Here is an 18,310-nt window from a genome sequence, read left to right as displayed (position 1 = left end):
CACATTACACAAGTGCAACAAAAAGAGCAATCTGTGCGATTCCCTTCAATTCACGTGATGTTAGCTTTATTTGGTCTTTGAAGAGAACCATCTTGAGAGCATATATGGCTTTCATCATCCAGCAGGCATTGTGCATAGCTCCTGGGGAACGGAATTTCACCTCTCTGGCCCCACATCCACCCAGAAATGTATGGCATAGTCTCAGAAGTTCTTCATAGTCATCACGGGGGTGTTGTTCTTCGAGTGCAGCTGCATAAAAATGTATCATATTCTGACGTTCAACAAGGTTATCGGAAAATATTTTATCTTCTCCTACATGGAACCTCTTCTTGTCAATTAAAGGCCACTGTTTCTGAAACCTCTTGAACAGTCTGCTAGTGGGGCCTATGACTTTAGTTGTAACATCAGAGAGCATTGCTTCAAACACATGATGACGACATGCAATCCAGACAAGCTTGGCATCCAAAGCTGCTTCAATGAGGGTGCATGCTCCGTTTCTCAGCCCTGTGTTGGATGCAGTGGTGTCAAACACTATGCCTTTCACCAACTGTTTGACATTCCACTCCTCAAGAAGTTGTATGCATGCATTTGCTTGTGCTACACCAGTGCCTTGGGGAATTTTTGGGACTCCAAGCAACTTCTCGGTATTCATACCAGTTACAAGTATCTCTACCCGATCAACAGATTCTTTCTGATTGCCAGTATAATCAGGGAGCAGTTTCCCATCCCAGTGTAGTAGGAGTGGGCTATTACATGAGAAATTTGCCTTTTCTTCAGTGGCCATTATTTCCCTTCCACGAATTCGAGCACGACGAATTCCACTGTGTGACAGAGAAATGTCTTCAATGGTATGACCAAGAGATTGTGCAAAAGCACTGGCCACAAACATAGCATGTCGATCAGAGATTTACTCTGTCCAGAGTTGCCACTATTGCTGGAGTGATCACCTTGATGGGAGCCTTTTTCCACTGTTTGGCAGAAGATGGACTTTGGAGTTTGAATTCATTGTCCCCTGAATCAGAGCTTTCAATCTCAGACTCATCATCATCATCAACCACAGCCGATGTTGATGGAACAGATTGCATTGCTGTTAGAGTCTCAGCAGCATGTTTCTTCTTTCTTTTATCTTCATTCTCAAGCCTGATACGCTTTCTCTTCTCCTTCACTGCCAGAGTGTTGTCCACAGATCCCATACGTGAACTTGAGGGATCCTCATGCTGCATGATAAGGAATGCTTTGTCTTCTTCATTCGTCATTTTCTCAAGCACATCATTTGGTGAGATATCGAAGAGGGATTGAAGATCATCTTTGAACATCTGCTCCTTCACTCTATAGTTTTCGAATGTCTTGGTTCTATTTTTCTTTACCAGTTTGTAGGCATCATACAACTTCAAAAGTTGGCGCTCACAGGAATCTACTCTCTGCACTGGAATTCGTGCTTTCTCCCAGTATGCACACACAGCTTGTACACTAAGTTTGGCACTTTCACGAACTGTATGGTGTTCTTGTATGTGATGGTACACCATTTTCTGCAATGTGTGTCCTTTGGTTGGTAGTCCCCCACATATTATTTCTTTTTCAGACTTGCCCAGCAACCAAACTGGAAGAGCTGCGAGTTTCTGCCATCTGAAAAAAAACAGGATAAATTAATAATCATATTTTTTGAGCAACCTCTAAATAAGTTCCAATTGACCTCATATTTGGTACATATGATCTTTATAAACATAGGAACGAGGGCAGCCTTGTGGAGCATGGATTTTTAATAGTATTAAATATTACATTTATCTGTGGAGCACCCTAATATACAGGGTGAGTCAAAAGTAGCGCCCACGCCCGATTTCTGTTTTTTCGGCTGTCAGATTCTTTCTGGGATGTCATGTTGTTAATAATTGTCTTGCAGATTATTAATTTTCTTAGTTTATTTATTTTTATTTTTGTTTTGCAGGTTATTGCTGAGAGTTTGGAAAGTTACTGAATTTGCACCAAATTGAACCATGAATTACCTTTCAATGAATCAACGCATTGCGGCCGTGAAACATTACTACAAATGTAATGAACAACCAACGATGGCGGCACGCCGTTTGCAACAGGAATTCGATATTAACCTACCCCAGGGAAGAAACATACGATTGATTGTCAAGAAATTTGAAGCAACAGGGTCGGTAGCCACTGCAAAGAAGTCTGGTCGTCCGAAAACGGCAACGAATGTAGCCAAGGCCTGAAGAAGCCATCAGGAGACTGGAACAAAGTCCGCAAAAGTCAACTCGCCGTTTATCTGCAGAGTTGGAAGTGAGCCAATCCAGTGTTATCCGTATCCTTCACCAGAAAAAATGGAAACCTTACATTCCACGCTTACTGCATGCCCTTCATGATGGAGATGATGACCGCCGTCTTCAATTTTGCGACGAGTTCTTCGCTAAACTTGATGAAGAGGACACAATGCTTGACAACATCTGGTGGTCAGATGAGGCATGTTTTAAGCTTAACGGCACAATTAACAGACACAATTGTGTCTACTGGGCTGCGGAGAACCCAAGAGTGACAGTCTGTGCTCGACACTCTGCTCGGCTGCAATTGTGCATCGATCACGAGGGAGGGCACTTTGAAAATTGCAAGTAAAACAGCTTGGTACAGTTCCGTAATAATTTTCCCCCGAATAAATGGTTAGATAAACATGTCATTCATTTATTTCTACCTTCTTGTACACTGTAATACAAATGGCAAACAAGCAATCAACTGACAGAAATACATGTATATATATATATATAAACAGAAATTGGGCGCTACTTTTGACTCACCCTGTGTATGTGTATGTGCACACACACACACACACACACACACACACACACACACACACACACACACACACACACACACACGGCTTGGTTTGAAACATTTCTCAGTCATTTTGACATTAGTGAAGTTGGTTATTAGTGCTTTTTGATGTTAGAGTTTGATTGCTTCGAGTTTTTGAAGGCTACGAGTAAAAGTTGATGACTCATCTCTTTTAAAATGTGGACATTTTGTGTTTACCTTGATGCCTTTCTTCTGCGTTCAGGTTTTCTACTATTCCACTGGCATATTTTCTAAAGCAGGTGTTGACAAAGCAGAATATGCAACAATTGGAGCTGGGATCGTCAATGCAGCTTTCACTATTGTCTCGGTAAATCAACGTTTGAAATTTTGTTCCAGTACGATTTCAAAAGCAACACATGTTGGGGGCCCTCGTTCTTTTAACTTTTTATCTTCCTATAATTCCTCCCCACCCTCTTTTCCCAGAATACCTTTTCCTAATTTATATTTTCTACTCCCATACTGTTTGTAATTGCGAACATTGCCCTTGGCTACGTCTAGTTTTGCATATGTAACATCGGTGTGATTTCTCCTGTAGCTCTTCTTGGTAGAACGACTTGGACGAAGACCCTTGCACCTGGTTGGTCTTGGCGGCATGGCTGTCTGCTCTGTCATCATGACACTATCACTTCATTTTATGGTAAGTTGAAGGGTTGTTAATGGATTAGCTTATATTTTTATCTTTAATTGTTACTAGCATCTTACAAGAGATGGGGAACATATTTATATTAAGAGTATACCTCTTGGAGTAGCGATTCTCAAAAAAGGTTCACCAAGTAGGGTGTCTCTTTTAAAGAGCGTCATAGTAAAGCTGGCTTGGTGCCTGGTGTTGGCTTAGTGGTTAGGGTGCCGGCTTGGGATCCAAGGATCCTGGGTTCTAATCCCGGTCGATCGCTGAATTAACACTTTGGGGGTTGACTCAGCCTGTCATCCTTCTGAGGTCGGCAAATTGAGTACCAGCTCACTGGTAATTCCCTGTGTGTCACAAGAGGTGACCAACAGGGTTGGCGGCAGGAAGGGCATCCGGCCATAAAACATTGCTTCAAAAAGGGGACCACAGTGCCCGAAAAAGGCCAATTCCTGCTCTGCAGGGAAAAATGGTCTCTAAAGGTGGTTCTTCTTCGATAGTAAAGCTAATCCAGTAATGCATTTTCACGGCCTTTGTTATTTATTTGTCCCTTTTAACCCTTTGAGTACGGGATTTTTAAAAAAATATATATATATAAAAATACCCCCGGTATGGGATTAATTTGGCATTACGGGAATGCAACCACGTACTGACTATCTATTTATAGTAATAGTCGATGACGTGTAGTAACGTCATCCGTACACAAAACTTTTTCACGGGTTGCGACACTGGGCATCATCCGTACTGAAAGGGTTAATCCAGAGTTGTGGAACCTTTACTTGTCCGAGTGGCAACAGCTATTGTTAAACTTGGCGTGGGCAAGATGTATGCTAAGTTATTTGTTAATATGTTGAGGCATATGAGATCCCGGTGTGTACCCCGGTTTATAATAGGTACACCGTATCCCTGCGTGTCGTAAGAGGCAACTAAAAGGGTTGGTGTCAGGAAGGACATCCGGCCATAAAAAAACATTGCCTCAAAAAGGGAACCATGACAATTACATATGGGCAGGGTACAGCCCAAAGTACCCCGTGGGGGACCCCACTCCCTCTCGTCAAAATTCAAGGTGGGGAACCCGATCGAAGCAAGGGTGGAAATCACTCAATTTATGACGACGAAATGTCTGATGCCCGACGTGGAGATCGGTTTCTGAGGTTTGGGACATGGAATGTAGGGACAATGACAGGGAGATCAGGAAAAGTGGTGGAAGTATTGGTCAGAATAAGAGCGGACATATGTTGTGTGCAGGAGAGGAGATGGAAGGGAAGTGGTGTGAAAATGGTGAAGGGTAGGCAGGGACAAAAATAAAAGCTTGTGTGGCAAGGGTGTCCGGAAGGCGTGCATAGTGTTGGTGTCCTGTTTTCTGAGGAGTTTGTAGACAGTGTGGTGAGTGTGACTGGAGTGAGTGAAAGGTTGATGATAGTGAAAATGATGATTGGAAAGCTCTTGGTGAACGTCATCTCGGGATATGCTCCGCAGGTCGGTCGGAGCGATGAAGACAAGGACAAGTTCTGGTGTGTGATTGAGAAGCTGATGGAAAACGTGAAAGATGAGGAAGTTGTTTTGGTAGGAGGAGACCTAAATGGACATGTGGGAAGGAATATAGACGGTTTTGAGGAAGTTCATGGGGGTTACAGATATGGTGTGAGGAATGAAGGTGTGGGTTGGCTTAGCCTGGTGTTGGCTTAGCGCTCAGGGTGCCGGCTTGGGATCCTAGGATCCTGGGTTCGAATCCCGGTCGATCGCTGAATTAACGCCAGGGGGGTTGACTCACAGACTCAGCCTGTCATCCTTCTGAGGTCGGCAAATTGAGTACCAGCTTGCTGGGATGAATGATCCCGGTGTGTACCCCGGTTTAGAATAGGTACACCGTATCCCTGAGCATCGTAAGAGCGTGACCAAGGGTTGGCGTCAGGAAGGGCATCCGGCCATAAAAACATTGCCTCAAACAGGGAACCATGATTGTCATGGGGCCCGCAAGGCTAACCCCCGCTCTAGCGGGGAAAATGGCCTTAAAACGGTCATTCATTTTTCATTCAATGAAGGTGAAAGGATTTTGGAGTTTGCTCATGTAGCTGGTTTGTTGATTTGTAATACTCAGTTCCAGAAAGAGGATAATAAGCTTGTTACATACACGTCAGGTGGATCGACGACAACCGTTGACTACCTGATGGTGCGTAGGCAAGATAGGGGACAACTCCGGGACACAAAGGTGATCCCGGGGGAGGAGGCTGTTTCACAGCACCACTTGGTTGTCTGTGACATAAGGGTGAAAGGTGCGAGGAGAGCTCGGCGGGTGAAGTACCAACCGAGAATGAAGGTGTGGAGGTTGAAAGAGTCGACAGTGAGGGAGGCATTAAAAGAGAGTGAGTATGGCAGAGGATGATGTGGTTGAGCTTGAAAGTGGTTGGATGTCAATGAAAGATAGTCTGTTGGGAGCCGTTGGTGACGTATGTGGATGGACTAAAGGACCACCGAGGCACTCGGAAACATGGTGGTGGGATGATGAAGTTGGAAAGAGGATTGACGAGAAGAGGAAGAAGTTCAAGGAGTGGAAGAAGGCGAAGGGTACGGGGGCAGAAAAGGCAGAGCATGAAAGTAAGAAGGCTGCAAAGAAAGAGGTAGCAAAGGCACAGGAGGCATGTTGGAAAATGTTCGGAGAACGCTTGGATTCGGAAGAGGGTCAGAGAGCGGTATTCAGGATTGCAAAGCAGATAGCGAAAGAGAGGTGCGATGTGATGGGGGTGAGTTGCTTGAAGGATGAAGTTGGACAAATCGTTGTGTACCCAGATGGAATTAATGGAAGAGATATATGGAAATGCTGTTGAATGCAGAGAATTAATGAGACAAACATCGAGAGTAACCCAGTTTTAGGACCGGCAGAGAAGATAACTGAGAAGGAGGTTGAGGAAGCGATAAAAGCAATGAAGAGTAGAAAATCAGGAGGGCCGACGGGAGTTGTGGGAGATATGTTGAAGGCAGCGGGAAGTTGGGGTGTGAAAAGAATGACAGAGATCTGTAATCTGGTGGTGAATGAAGGCCACATTCCAGTGGATTGGGAACTGAGTACCCTCGTCCCTCCATACAAGGGGAAACGTGACCCTCTGGACTGTGGCTCGTATTGAGCGATAAAGGTATTGGAAAGGGTGTTGGAGAAGAGGATAGAGGATAAGGAAGAAAGTGAAGATCGTGGAAATGCAGTTTGGATTTAAGCCAGGAAGAGGCGCCCTTTTTATTGTAAGGCAGTTACAGGAGAAGTACATGGAGAAGAGGAAGAAGTTGTTTCTTGGGTTTGTTGATCTGGAGAAAGCATTCGATTGGGTTCCACGCGAAGTTGTGACATGGGCATTGAGGAAGTTAGGAGTGGAGGAATGGTTGATCAGAGTAGTAATGGCAATGTATGAGAGAGCGCACACAGCTGTAAGGACGAAGGACGGGAACAGTGGTGAGTTTGAGGTGAAGGTGGGAGTGCATCAGGGGTCGGTACTAAGTCCACCACTATTTGTAGCTGTGATGGAGGTGCTGGCTCGGAATGTAAAGGAGGGTTTACTGTGGGAGTTGTTGTATGCAGATGATCTGGTGTTGATTGCGGAAAGTATGGATGGACTGAAGGAGAAGATGAACAAGTGAAAGGAATGTATGGAGACAAAAGGTCTGAAGGTGAATATCAGAAAAACGAAGGTGATGGCAAGTGGTAAAGCATGTGGTGAGGTGGAAACAACTGGGAAGTGGCCGTGTGCTGTGTGCAGGAAGGGTGTCGGAGTAAATTCCTTTCAATGTACAATGTGCGCTGAGTGGGTTCATCAAAAATGTAGTGGTTTGAGAGGGTCACTAACCAGTGTGGCAGCTACATTCAAGTGTAAGGTGTGCACAGAGGGAGCTGCAGATGGAGGAAATGTTGAGTTGGATCTTGGAGATGGCGTGAAGCTGGAAGGTGTGAAAACATTTTGCTACCTTGGAGACATGCTGAATGGAGATGGTGGATCAGACTCGGCAACGGTTGCTGGAGTGAGATGTGCATGGAAAAAGTTTCTTGAACTGAGTGGCGTGCTGATGAGGAGGGGAGTGTCGTTGAAGCTGAAGGGAAAGGTGTATGCTGCATGTGTGAGAAGTGTTATGATTTATGGGAGCGAGACATGGGTAATGAATGTAGAGCAGCAACGAAGGCTGGAAAGGGTGGAAATGCGAATGGTTCGGTGGATGTGTGGAGTATCTTTGAGAGAGAGAGAAAGACAAATGATGAATTTCGAAAGATGATCAGAATAGAGCCTGTGATGGATGCTGTGAAGAGAAACAGGTTGAGATGGTTTGGTCATGTGTTGAGGAAGGATGAAAGTGACTGGTTGAGAAGAGTGATGGAAATGAATGTAGAAGGAAGTAGAGGACGGGGAAGACTGAGAAAGACTTGGCTGAAGGTGGTGGAAGAAGAAATGCGGGCAAGGGGGGGTTAACAAGGGGAGATGCAGAAAATAGGGCAAAATGGAGAAGATTGTCATGGGGCCTGCAAGGCTAACCCCCGCTCTAGCAGGGAAAATGGCCTTAAAATGCCTGTTGTTTTGTGTTGTATATGTAGACGCTGAACAGCTGTGTTATGCCATTTTGATGTTTGAAGCATGATTCAATCCATTGTAAAGACGAGTCAAATGTTTTAAGTGATAGCAGTGCAGTGGAAGCAGTAAACAACCTCCACACCTTGAATCCCGGTCGAGTACAAGTGAAAGCAGTAAAATTTAAGTACAGTGGAACAAAGTATGAAGAGAAACAATTGGTTTAAAAAGTAAATTAGCCGTTTTCATGTTTTAATGCCGGCGAACGAGCAGTTGATATCGGGAGAGCACTTGGGCCCACTCCTACGAAGGTAAGAACAATTCCTAATGCTACCGACAGATTCAAAGTGCGCAAGGTTAAGTGCTACCAAGATGAGCCGCACTACAAGCAGCTTAATGGAAAAATATGGAAAGATTCTTGGTTGGCTGGATCGAAGATCAAACTGCCTTCATCCCATTATCTCAGCACTCGCCCCTCCACGCCACCCCTACAACAATCTTCACACCAATCACTGGTGTGTTATCTTGTTTCAATTTACCTCTTTTCTACCTGGAAATCAATTGTATCTCAAAACGTTATTTCATTTAGGAATGTACTCTACATGTCGTATTTCAGTCTTTTTTTTTTCTGGAGTTTTGTTTTCTTTCTGACGAGAAATGTTCAAAAGAGCCGAACCCCAGTTTGTACATCAATTATTATGGGAATATGTGTTTTGCTTCGAGTCGTGTTTTTGAAGAACGTAACTACGATGTTAAGTGAGGAACAGGTATACTTTAAACAGCACATATGCAGATATGTAATGTAACAAATCGTTCTTACTGAAAATCACAGCACTAAGTCAACTTTCTGCTTCTTGACGCTTGTCATTATATCAACCATGGCCAATGATTAAAAAAAAAAAAAAAAAAAAAAAGGTCAGATGACTTCACCACGTTTAATCTCAAACTGTTGTTTTTTTTTGTTTTTTTTTAACTCTGCCTACAACAAATATTTAGATACAGATCACGAGTTTGGTTGCAGCTGGTCCTTCCTGCTTTCCTGTTTTCCTGTTCATGCCCTGCTAAGACTGATGCTATCGCTTGTAGCGGTTATTATGGTTTTACACAACTTATGAGGATTGATGAAGTTGTATCATTTCTGGGAATAAATTTCTTTTAATATTTCTACGTAATTCTTCTTCATTTCCTCTTTGTGCCATTGGGTGCACAGTGCTGCCCAGGCAGTTTCATTGGCTAGGCCGATGGGGCTGACAACCTGGATAGATTGCCACACCGACGCAGGATAGTCGACTGCAAGTGCAGGAATTTGCGATTTGTTCAGCGTGCCGACGATAGCTTGCCTTCTCTTACCGAAGGACGTCGTGGGATCTCATCCACCAACTAATTCTGGCAGATGGGACACCTGTTTAACGTCCATCCAAGGGACGGCGCACACATTGATGAATCGCTCGTCATGCAAAACACCACGATGGCAGTTTATAACTGCGTTGGGATTCAAACCCAGGCTAAACAGCTAGAGGAAAGTGTGCATACGTCCATGTTATCCTGTCAGCCCTTTTCTACCTGATAGCTATGTGAAATACTGAACAAAATGTCACCACATGGATCAGATCAAAACCTGCCATGGGCCATGTGTGGGCCGGGGGTTTCCTGAGTCTACCTTAAAGCACAGCTTCCTTCCTCCTTTCTTTCTTTTTCTTTTCCTTTCTTTTTATCTTTTTCTTTTTTTTTTATACAGTTTTGAACATTGCTGTAATAATGAGGTTTTTATATTTCTAAATGCAATTGACATTTTTTTGTTCGTTCAATGTTTTTTTTTTATTGAGCCTGGTGTTGGCTTAGCGGTTAGGGTGCCAGCTTATGATCCCAGGATCCTGGGCTCGAATCCCGGTCGATCGCTGAATTAACACCAGGGCGGTTGACTCAGCCTGTCATCCTTCCGAGGTCGGCAAATTGAGTACCAGCTTGCTGGGATGAATGATCCCGGTGTGTACCCCGGTTTAGAATAGGTACACCGTATCCCTGCACATCGTAAGAGGCGACCAAGGGTTGGCGTCAGGAAGGGCATCCGGCCATAAAAACATTGCCTCAAACAGGGAACCATGATTGTCATGGGGTCCGCAAGGCTAACCCCTGCTCCAGCGGGGAAAATGGCCTTAAAACGATCATTCATTCATTCATTCATTCAATGTTTGTTTGTTTTGGTTTTTGTGTTTTTTTCCAAGATTGAGGCTTGTGTAGGGCATGAACTTGCAGTGCGGTAGCAGGGCAACAGTTTGATTCAATAAACAGGGGGAAGAAAGGAGCAGGGAAAGAGAGGTAGAAAACATTCCAACCTGCAAGTAAAAGGTTTGGGTTGGAAAGGGTCGATGGGGGTAAATACATTCCGGATAGGAATGGGGAACTAATTTGAGATGTCGGTTCACCGCCTGCTTTTGAAACCTTGGTGGGAAGAGCAGGATAAAACGGTCTCTGTTAAACCAATTCCACAGATTTAAGTGAGGAATGAGGGTTTAGTGTGCATTCAGCCTGGATTTTGGGAGCTTAACCAGGGAGGGTATTGCTGGAAAAATGTGTACATCCTTGAGTTGTGCCAGTGCTGTTCTTTAGTTTCATACATATCATTGTTGACATCCTCAAAACTGTACAGTTTCTGCAGCACTGGAACAGGTACCATAGAGCAGCGGTTCTTAACCTGGGGGTCGTGACGTATGTGCATACGCGAACAAAATACTGTGTGTGGTATGTACCTTTGTTAGGTTCCTAAAAATGGGCTCAACAAATTGATATGTTATTTATGACCCCCGGAAAACCCCAAACGACCCACATGGGGGGGGCACGACCCCCAGGTTAAGAGCCACTGCCATAGAGTAAGCCAGTTCAATTCAACAAACTTGCAATCGCACCAAAAGTCTGATTAGTCTCACTTTTTCTGTCAGTCCTCTAACCTGTATTCTACTCTTACACGAGCGCTAACAGCTGTATTAAAATAAAATGTACTGGTCACCAGAAAACGAAAGCAACTATAACTGCAGCACTCGGTAGAGCGCATCCCTCCACCAGGCTGTGAACGGTTTGGTTTGTATCCTGCTGATATGCCTGATCTGCATCTGAACTTTAACCAAAATCGAATCGATCAGTCCTTGTCTCACACACACACAAGCTGCCCAACAAGTTCAATCTGAATCCGGCCACAACTTTGACATATCACATACACACAAACAAACAGGGGTGAATATATAACATTAATTGGTAACAAGACTGAACAGCTAACATTGCAAAGCCCTCGCTGGGGTACATAGATTACAGTACATCTGAGACTTTAACAATCGCGCACTTGTGAAAAAGGAATGAATACGTATGCTGTTAATTGTTCCACGTGAAGCAATGCTTGAAGGCAAATTGTTAAAGTAAATAAATAAATAAAATTGCATTCACAAAACCGATATAACCAGAATGTTTACTAAGTGACATTTTTCCAATTCTAGTTTGCTTATCGTATGCAGTTTCAAAAATGGTATCAAATATCAAAAATGAACAAAGTGAGAATGGAGGTTTTTTTTTTTTTCCCCTTTTATTCTCCAAGTACTTCATATCTAACGTATAAAAGAGACGGTATCTGTATGTCCGGTAACTGCTCCAAGACCCTTGGGCCGATCGACACGAAATTTCAGGGTATACTCGGGGGCTCCCTAATTAGGTTTTCCATGAAATGTTTTTCAATTTATATATTTTTTATTTTATTTTATTTTTTAAAATATATATTATCTGGTGTTGGCTTAGCAGTTAGGGCCAGGCTTGGGATCCAAGGATCCTGAGTTTAAATCCCGGTCGATCGCTGAATTAACGCCTGAGCGGTTGGCTCAGCCTGTCATCCTTCCGAGGTCGGAAAATTGAGTACCAGCATGCTGGGATGAATGATCCCGGTGTGTACCCCAATTTAGAATAGGTACGCCGTATCCCTGCGCATCGAAGAGGCGACTAAGGGTTGTTTTTTTTTTTTTTTGTGTACAAGATCGAGGCTCATGAAAGAGCTAACATTAATCACACAAAAAGTCAAACCGACACATAAAACACAAAAAATAAGGGGAGCGGTAGACAAGATGGGGAGAGAGGGGGAAGGACACAGACACAACATTTGAGAGAAGGGACATCGGGAGAAATGTGGGAGGGGGAGGGCTTGGGGGGAGGTGGGTGAGGTATAAAACATATGAACACTGCAAGAACTTCCAGGAAAGAAGTTGGAATTTCAAAAAATAAAAAAAAAGTGTATCTGGGGTGAATTAGCGAGGGTAGAAAAGATCAAGGTTTTGGATAGGGGAAGATAAGAGATGGTGGTGGACAGCTGTTTTAAAGACCTGGAGGGAGGAGTGGAATTGAAGGGAGTGGGGGAGTTTGTTCCAGAGGTGGGAGAAAAGGGGAATGAAAGAGTGAAGGTGAGCAGAGAGTCCTGATTTTGGCAGTTTTAACCATAAGGGGGTTGTAGGCAGATCTTGTGCGACCTGAAGGAATATTGGGGGGACAGAGCACAGAGAGAGCTGGGGGAGCAAGGCCAGAGAGGAGTCGGTAGAAGACAGAAAGACCACCAACCTGCCTGCGGTGAGTGAGTGAAAGGCCCTCGGAGTTAGCTTCATCACAGGAGATTCCAATGATTCTGAAAGCTTGGGTTTCAACAGTGTGAAGCGGGCTAGGTGTGAGGCAGGAGCACCAGCCCAGAGGGGGGAACAGTATTCCATTGAGCTGCGGATGAAAGCCTTGTATGTGGTGAGGAGCTCAGGTGTGCCAAGGAAGGAATTCGCACGACGGAGGATGCCCAGTCGGCGACTGGCTTTGGAGGCCAGCTTGGAAATGTGGTTTTCCCAAGAAAGATTGCAGATAGTGAGACCCAAAAGCTTGAGCGACAGAACTTCTTGGAGAGGATTGTTGAGAAAGTAGATGGGAGGGTTTTCCAGTCGGTCCTTTCGGAGAGACATCGTAAGAGTGTGAGATTTGTCAGGATTGAAAGACATGTTCCACTTGTTAAGAGTTGGCGTCAAGGTTGGGTCAAGGGGGTCAGGTTGGGTCAGGGTCAACGCCAAGGGTTGGCGTCAGGAAGGGCATCCGGCAATAAAAACATTGCCTCAAAACGGGAACCATGAGGTCATGGGGCCCGCAAGGCTAACCCCTGCTCTAGTGGGGAAAAATGGCCTTAAAAAACCATTGTTCATTCATTCATATATGTATATATATATTCTTAACCAAAGATCACATTTTAATTGGATAGAAAGCACTAGAACATTTTGATCGGATTGAATGTCAGTATTTCCCCTAAAATCGAACCTCACTCTTACCTCCATTTAACCTCCTCCTACTTTTTGCTTTGCAGGTCAGTGCCCCTGCGATCAGCTACCTGGCTATTATTGCATTCTTTGGCTTTGTTGCATTTTTCGAGATCGGGCCAGGACCCATCCCCTGGTTCATTGTGGCTGAGCTGTTCAGCCAAGGCCCACGACCCTCAGCAATGGCCGTGGCAGGATGTTCCAACTGGACGTCAAACTTCTTGGTGGCATTGCTTTTCCCCTTTCTAGCGGTGAGTGCCCCCACTTGTGTAATTTTTCTGATAGCATGAGACATTGAGGTGACAGATCACAGGTTCATACATGACAGGTGACCACACTTGGGCACATAAGTTTTTGGCGCTTAATGGGTTGTTGACCGCATGACTATCACACTGAGATAGCAAGTATTTTTCTTTGTATACAGGATCGAGGCTCGTGAAAGAGCTAACATTTATCAAACAAAAAATCAGACACACAAAGCATATAATAAGGGGAGCTGTGGACAAGATGGGGAGAAGAGGAAGCACACACACAACATTTGAGAGCAGGGACATCGGGAGATCTGTGGGAGGGAGAGGGCTTGGGGGGGGGGAGGAGGCGTGGGAGTATTGTAGCTTGATGTCCAGGTATATTAAAGAACAAACTACTTGCTATCTGCACTTTAGCAGGAATTAGGATTTGTTCAGGGTGCCTGCAACGTCACATCTAGACTCTGTCAAAAGACAAAGTGGAATTTTCCACACCCAACTACGTGATGTTGGTGCATATATCTTCGGCTTAACATCCACCCTAGGGATGACAACTTTTCATTGAACTGACTGCAAAACACCAATGTGACAGTTTGTGGTTGGGTTGAGAATCCAATCGAGATTAGGCGGCTCAAAGGTAAGTGCACTGCTTCTGCACCATCTTGTCTGTAATTCTCTTAAATGCATATTGAAGCAGGAATAAATTTCGAATTTGGTCTGCTGGTTGCATCCCCACTCGAGCGTGGCTGTACCCCTGTACATTTGGGTAGGAATTTGTGCTTTGGCCAGGGCAATGGTGTACCTTTTTTTAAATTCTAAATGGGATATTTAAGCTTGACCACCAAATGTTGTTGGTTGTTAAAGTTCCCACTGTGCTTTTGTAAAAAGGGACACCCGGCTTGATGTTTTCAATGTTGTACTTGTTTGCAATATCTTGACAGCATGTTCATTGTTGCAATGCTCCATGTGTGAAGCACCAGTGACGGTTGAGTTGTGTAAGGAATCATAGCCAGACTAGACATACGAAAAGTGGATGTTATACATCTTCATACTGCCAACGCGTCTGCATAATTAGCATAAATGTACAGAAACTAATTATGCACTGTATGGAAACGCCAATAAAATGGTTTCTTTGCAGTGGATTTTAGAACTGAACTGTCACAAATGTGTATCGTTATAGCGTCACCTGGTGGGAGTGGCTATTGCAATTCGTAATAACATTCCATTTCAGGGCCGGACGGGTTCTTTCCTAATCAAATACAAATGGCAGATTTGCCATTTAAAATTTGCCACACTTGCCATTTTAAATTAAAAACAAATAATTGAAAGTCAGGTCTCTCTCCCCCCTCAAACCGGTGGCTACGTGTAAAAGGAGTTTATTGTGATGAACTTTATTCATCTTCTGATGTTTATTCTGATGATGTTTGGTCCAAAAACGAAAAGTTTTTCTCTTTTAAATAGTTAATTTATGAGCCCGTCCCACTGCACAGCAGAAGACAGGGTTTTGTACCAGTGTGTGTAGGTGTGTGTCCGTCCGGGCCATAAGTTTATTTATTATTATTATTTTTTATTTTTTTTCAAACCATTTGAGCTATTGTCATCAAATTTTCACCAAACCTTTTTTATGACAATAGAGAAGGCAAATCAATACTTGTTAAAGGGTCAAAGGTCAGCATCACATAAAATCATCAATTTTCATCAAATTGTACTGAAATTTATATTTACCATTTGACTTTTGTCATCAAATTTTCAACAAAGCTTTATTATGACATGGAGGAGACAGATGAATAATTTTGTCAAAAGGTTAAAGGTCAGCATCACCTAAAATCATCAATTTTTATCCAATTAACAGGAAATTCCGTTAATTTTGTCAAAAGGACCACGATTAGTGTCACATAAAATCGTCAATTTCCTTCTGATTGACCTGAAATTTTAAGTTTGCATAATTATCGATCAAATGCTACTTGTCGATTTTTATTATTTATTTATTTCTTTTTAGATCAAAAGGTCAAGTTTGCGTAAAAATCACCAATTTCCACCCAATTTACTTGGAATTATATGATATGGAAGGGAATTTGCATATTGGGTCACAGAATTGGTTCACCAAGCAAAAGCTCAAAGCTGATTATTATTATTATTATTATTTTTAGATCCAAAGCTCAAAGGTTAAGGCTGCATAAAATCTTTAATTTAAATTTTTTATTTTCTTTTTTTAACTTTTCGTTATTTTTAGCATACGGAAGAATAAGAAATACAAATGACGCGGACGGGCTTTTTATTTTCAGATGCTTTCTCGTTCTTTGTATTCGTCTAGTAGATATCTATTTTAATTTTTGAGTTGCACGAAGATTATCCCAAAAGTTCTGTCAACAAAGCCAACATAACAGACCAATTGACGAGCTTGGCACATTATTCAATGTAATCTCAATCCTGTTCAATATACTTCGGCCAATGGTGAACAAACGTTTGACTCTGCACACGAGCCTTCCTTCTGAAGAGGCCTTAATGCCATTGGTTGTGTTAACATCTTCCCTTCAGGTCATTTTTTAATTTCGGCAGAAATTGTATCGTCTTGAATCTAGTCAATATAGTGGGAGAGGCCAAACTTCCCACACACGGAACTTGAACAGGCGTGGGCATTGCTCTCCATTTCATGCAGCGTTGTCCTGTAGGGGAGATGGCATAGTTCAAAAGTCCTCGAGGTTTCTTACACACTGAAGGTCGCACGTGATCACAAGACCACATGATAGTTCTCTCCATTTGCTGCCACACCCTGTGGAACTGTGTAGTTTAACAAGATTCTGTAATCTAAAAACCACGAAGTGCTTGGTGGATTTGATGAACAATTATCTTCGACATTAACCCTGATTTTGGACAAGAGGTCTTCATGCACAATTAGAACATCAAGCCTGGCCAGCTAGTCCATGAAAGACTTTGGCCAATCTTACATGTTCTATGATGTAGTACGAAGAAATCAAATATTGTAGCCTATCCAACAATTATATTGTCATTTCGTATAATTTTTTTTTTTTTTGCCAATGTTAATTTGTGTTGTTGTTGGTGAAATTGAAAGTAGAGGTGGAAAGAAAGGTGATGGACTGCTGCTTATATTTGTTACCTTTCTCACCCACCAGGAACTAATGGGGCCTTTTGTATTCCTCATCTTCACTGTGCTGCTTGTTATTTTCACCATCTTCACTTACTTCCGCGTGCCTGAAACGAAGGGACGTACGTTCGATGACATCGCCAAGGAGTTCCGCGTGAAGGCCGGCATGAAGTCGGACGCCGCAGAGAGCGGCCCACTAAATGTAGACTCGACTGTGTGATTATTCGTTTTTCCAGCCGTAGTTCAGGCTCTTCCTCTTCTTCACTCTCTCTGCCCTTAAATTTTCTGATCGATGATTGAAGCTGGCTTAATTGTAGCAAGCCATGTTTTCATTGTTCACCTCGTCAGCATCGTGCCCCATGAAGAGAGGCGGCCTTTTTTTCTTTTTTTTCTCCTTGTGAGGAAGGATGTGCAGACTAATCCATTTGTGGACCATGTTGTGTGTGGGATAACCTCTTGTACGTATACGTACGAGAGCTTATTCCCCTGTGTGTGGGCTAACCTCTTGTGGAATATGAGCTTATTCTCAAGGGAAAGTATGGAAGTGGGTATGTCTTGAGGTTAGTGTCCTTATACTTGAGAACCATATGAATGAACCACAAGTGGTTATGCACACCCAACTGTAACTTATTACCGATTTCATTTGTATTAAAACTAACTATTTATTAGATGTATTTTTTTAAGTAGTGTGTTGCATAGGGCAGTATATTCAAGAAAATGTGCTTTTTAAAACGAGAAAACTCCAAGAAAAGGCTTCGCACATGTACATATGGCTTGCTTGTGATTATTATTATTATTATTATTATTATTATTTTTGTGTGTGTGGGGGGTAGGAGGCGGAGCGGTCATGTGACTTGCATTAACACAAGAGGACCATGTACTTTAGATTGAGAGAGCCAAAGTTTTCTTGCACCTATTTGCCAGCCTTGTTTTTAAGCTAAATGGTGTTCTCCTCCCCGATTGTGACACGAGTAAAGATGAATTTTTAATCGATGCTCTCCGAGGCTCTAAATTTTTTCGTGTGGGAAACATTTCCTGTTTTGAATATGTAGCTGTTTTGAATGTGGTGTGTGGTCAGGTTCCAATGCTTTTAAAAAACGTTTGTGGATGTTTTCGTTTTTATGATATGGAAGGTTAACTTGTAAATCACTGTTTCGAGCACATTCATCTGTGGACACGACTGGTGTTGCATGGCACAAGTTGCTTGAACTCTGTGCCATTGTGTGCTGAAATGATGTTTGAAGTGAAATGGTGCACACTTGTCATACTTTGTATGCTGTTTTTTTGGTCTTCTGTGTGTTTTTTGTAGGTTTTTTTCATTCACGTCACATGTAATAAAGTACCTGTCACTGCCTCATCAATTCTTCATTGATGTTTCATTGGTTTTGGGGGGGGGGGGGGGGGGAGGAAATTGTTGAAATATTTATCAAATCTTTAAAGAAAAAAAGATTCCCTCAATTGCTTCCTCTTTGTGCATCTGGCAATTTTCAGGAAGGGCAATACACTTTTCATTGTTATTTTAGATGTGCCTTATCCAGTTTTGAGTGAGTGTGGGTCATATGTACAATGAGGAGTTTTAAAAGTCCAGTAACAACAGTTCCGACAACAGC

The 18,310-nt window shown here is 43.0% G+C and overlaps 1 protein-coding gene across 3 annotated transcripts in view; it reads left to right on the top strand.

Annotated features, from left to right (window-relative positions):
• LOC137424648 (solute carrier family 2, facilitated glucose transporter member 1) overlaps positions 1–18,061 on the top strand; it is a 101,604-nt gene extending 83,543 nt beyond the window's left edge. For all 3 annotated transcript variants that reach the window (XM_068112338.2, XM_068112336.2, XM_068112340.2), the window contains exons 8-11: positions 3,059–3,163; positions 3,392–3,493; positions 13,394–13,597; positions 16,729–18,061. In XM_068112338.2, the coding sequence (XP_067968439.2) occupies positions 3,059–3,163; positions 3,392–3,493; positions 13,394–13,597; positions 16,729–16,920 (603 nt within the window). In that variant the 3' untranslated portion in view covers positions 16,921–18,061. The remainder of the gene's footprint in view (positions 1–3,058; positions 3,164–3,391; positions 3,494–13,393; positions 13,598–16,728) is intronic.
• The last annotated feature ends 249 nt before the right edge of the window (positions 18,062–18,310 follow it).

The sequence above is a fragment of the Myxine glutinosa genome, chromosome 4, assembly GCF_964187855.1.
Source record: "Myxine glutinosa chromosome 4, kmMyxGlut1.1, whole genome shotgun sequence".
Lineage (NCBI taxonomy): Eukaryota > Metazoa > Chordata > Myxini > Myxiniformes > Myxinidae > Myxine > Myxine glutinosa.
This window is presented reverse-complemented; position numbering and strand designations above follow the sequence as displayed.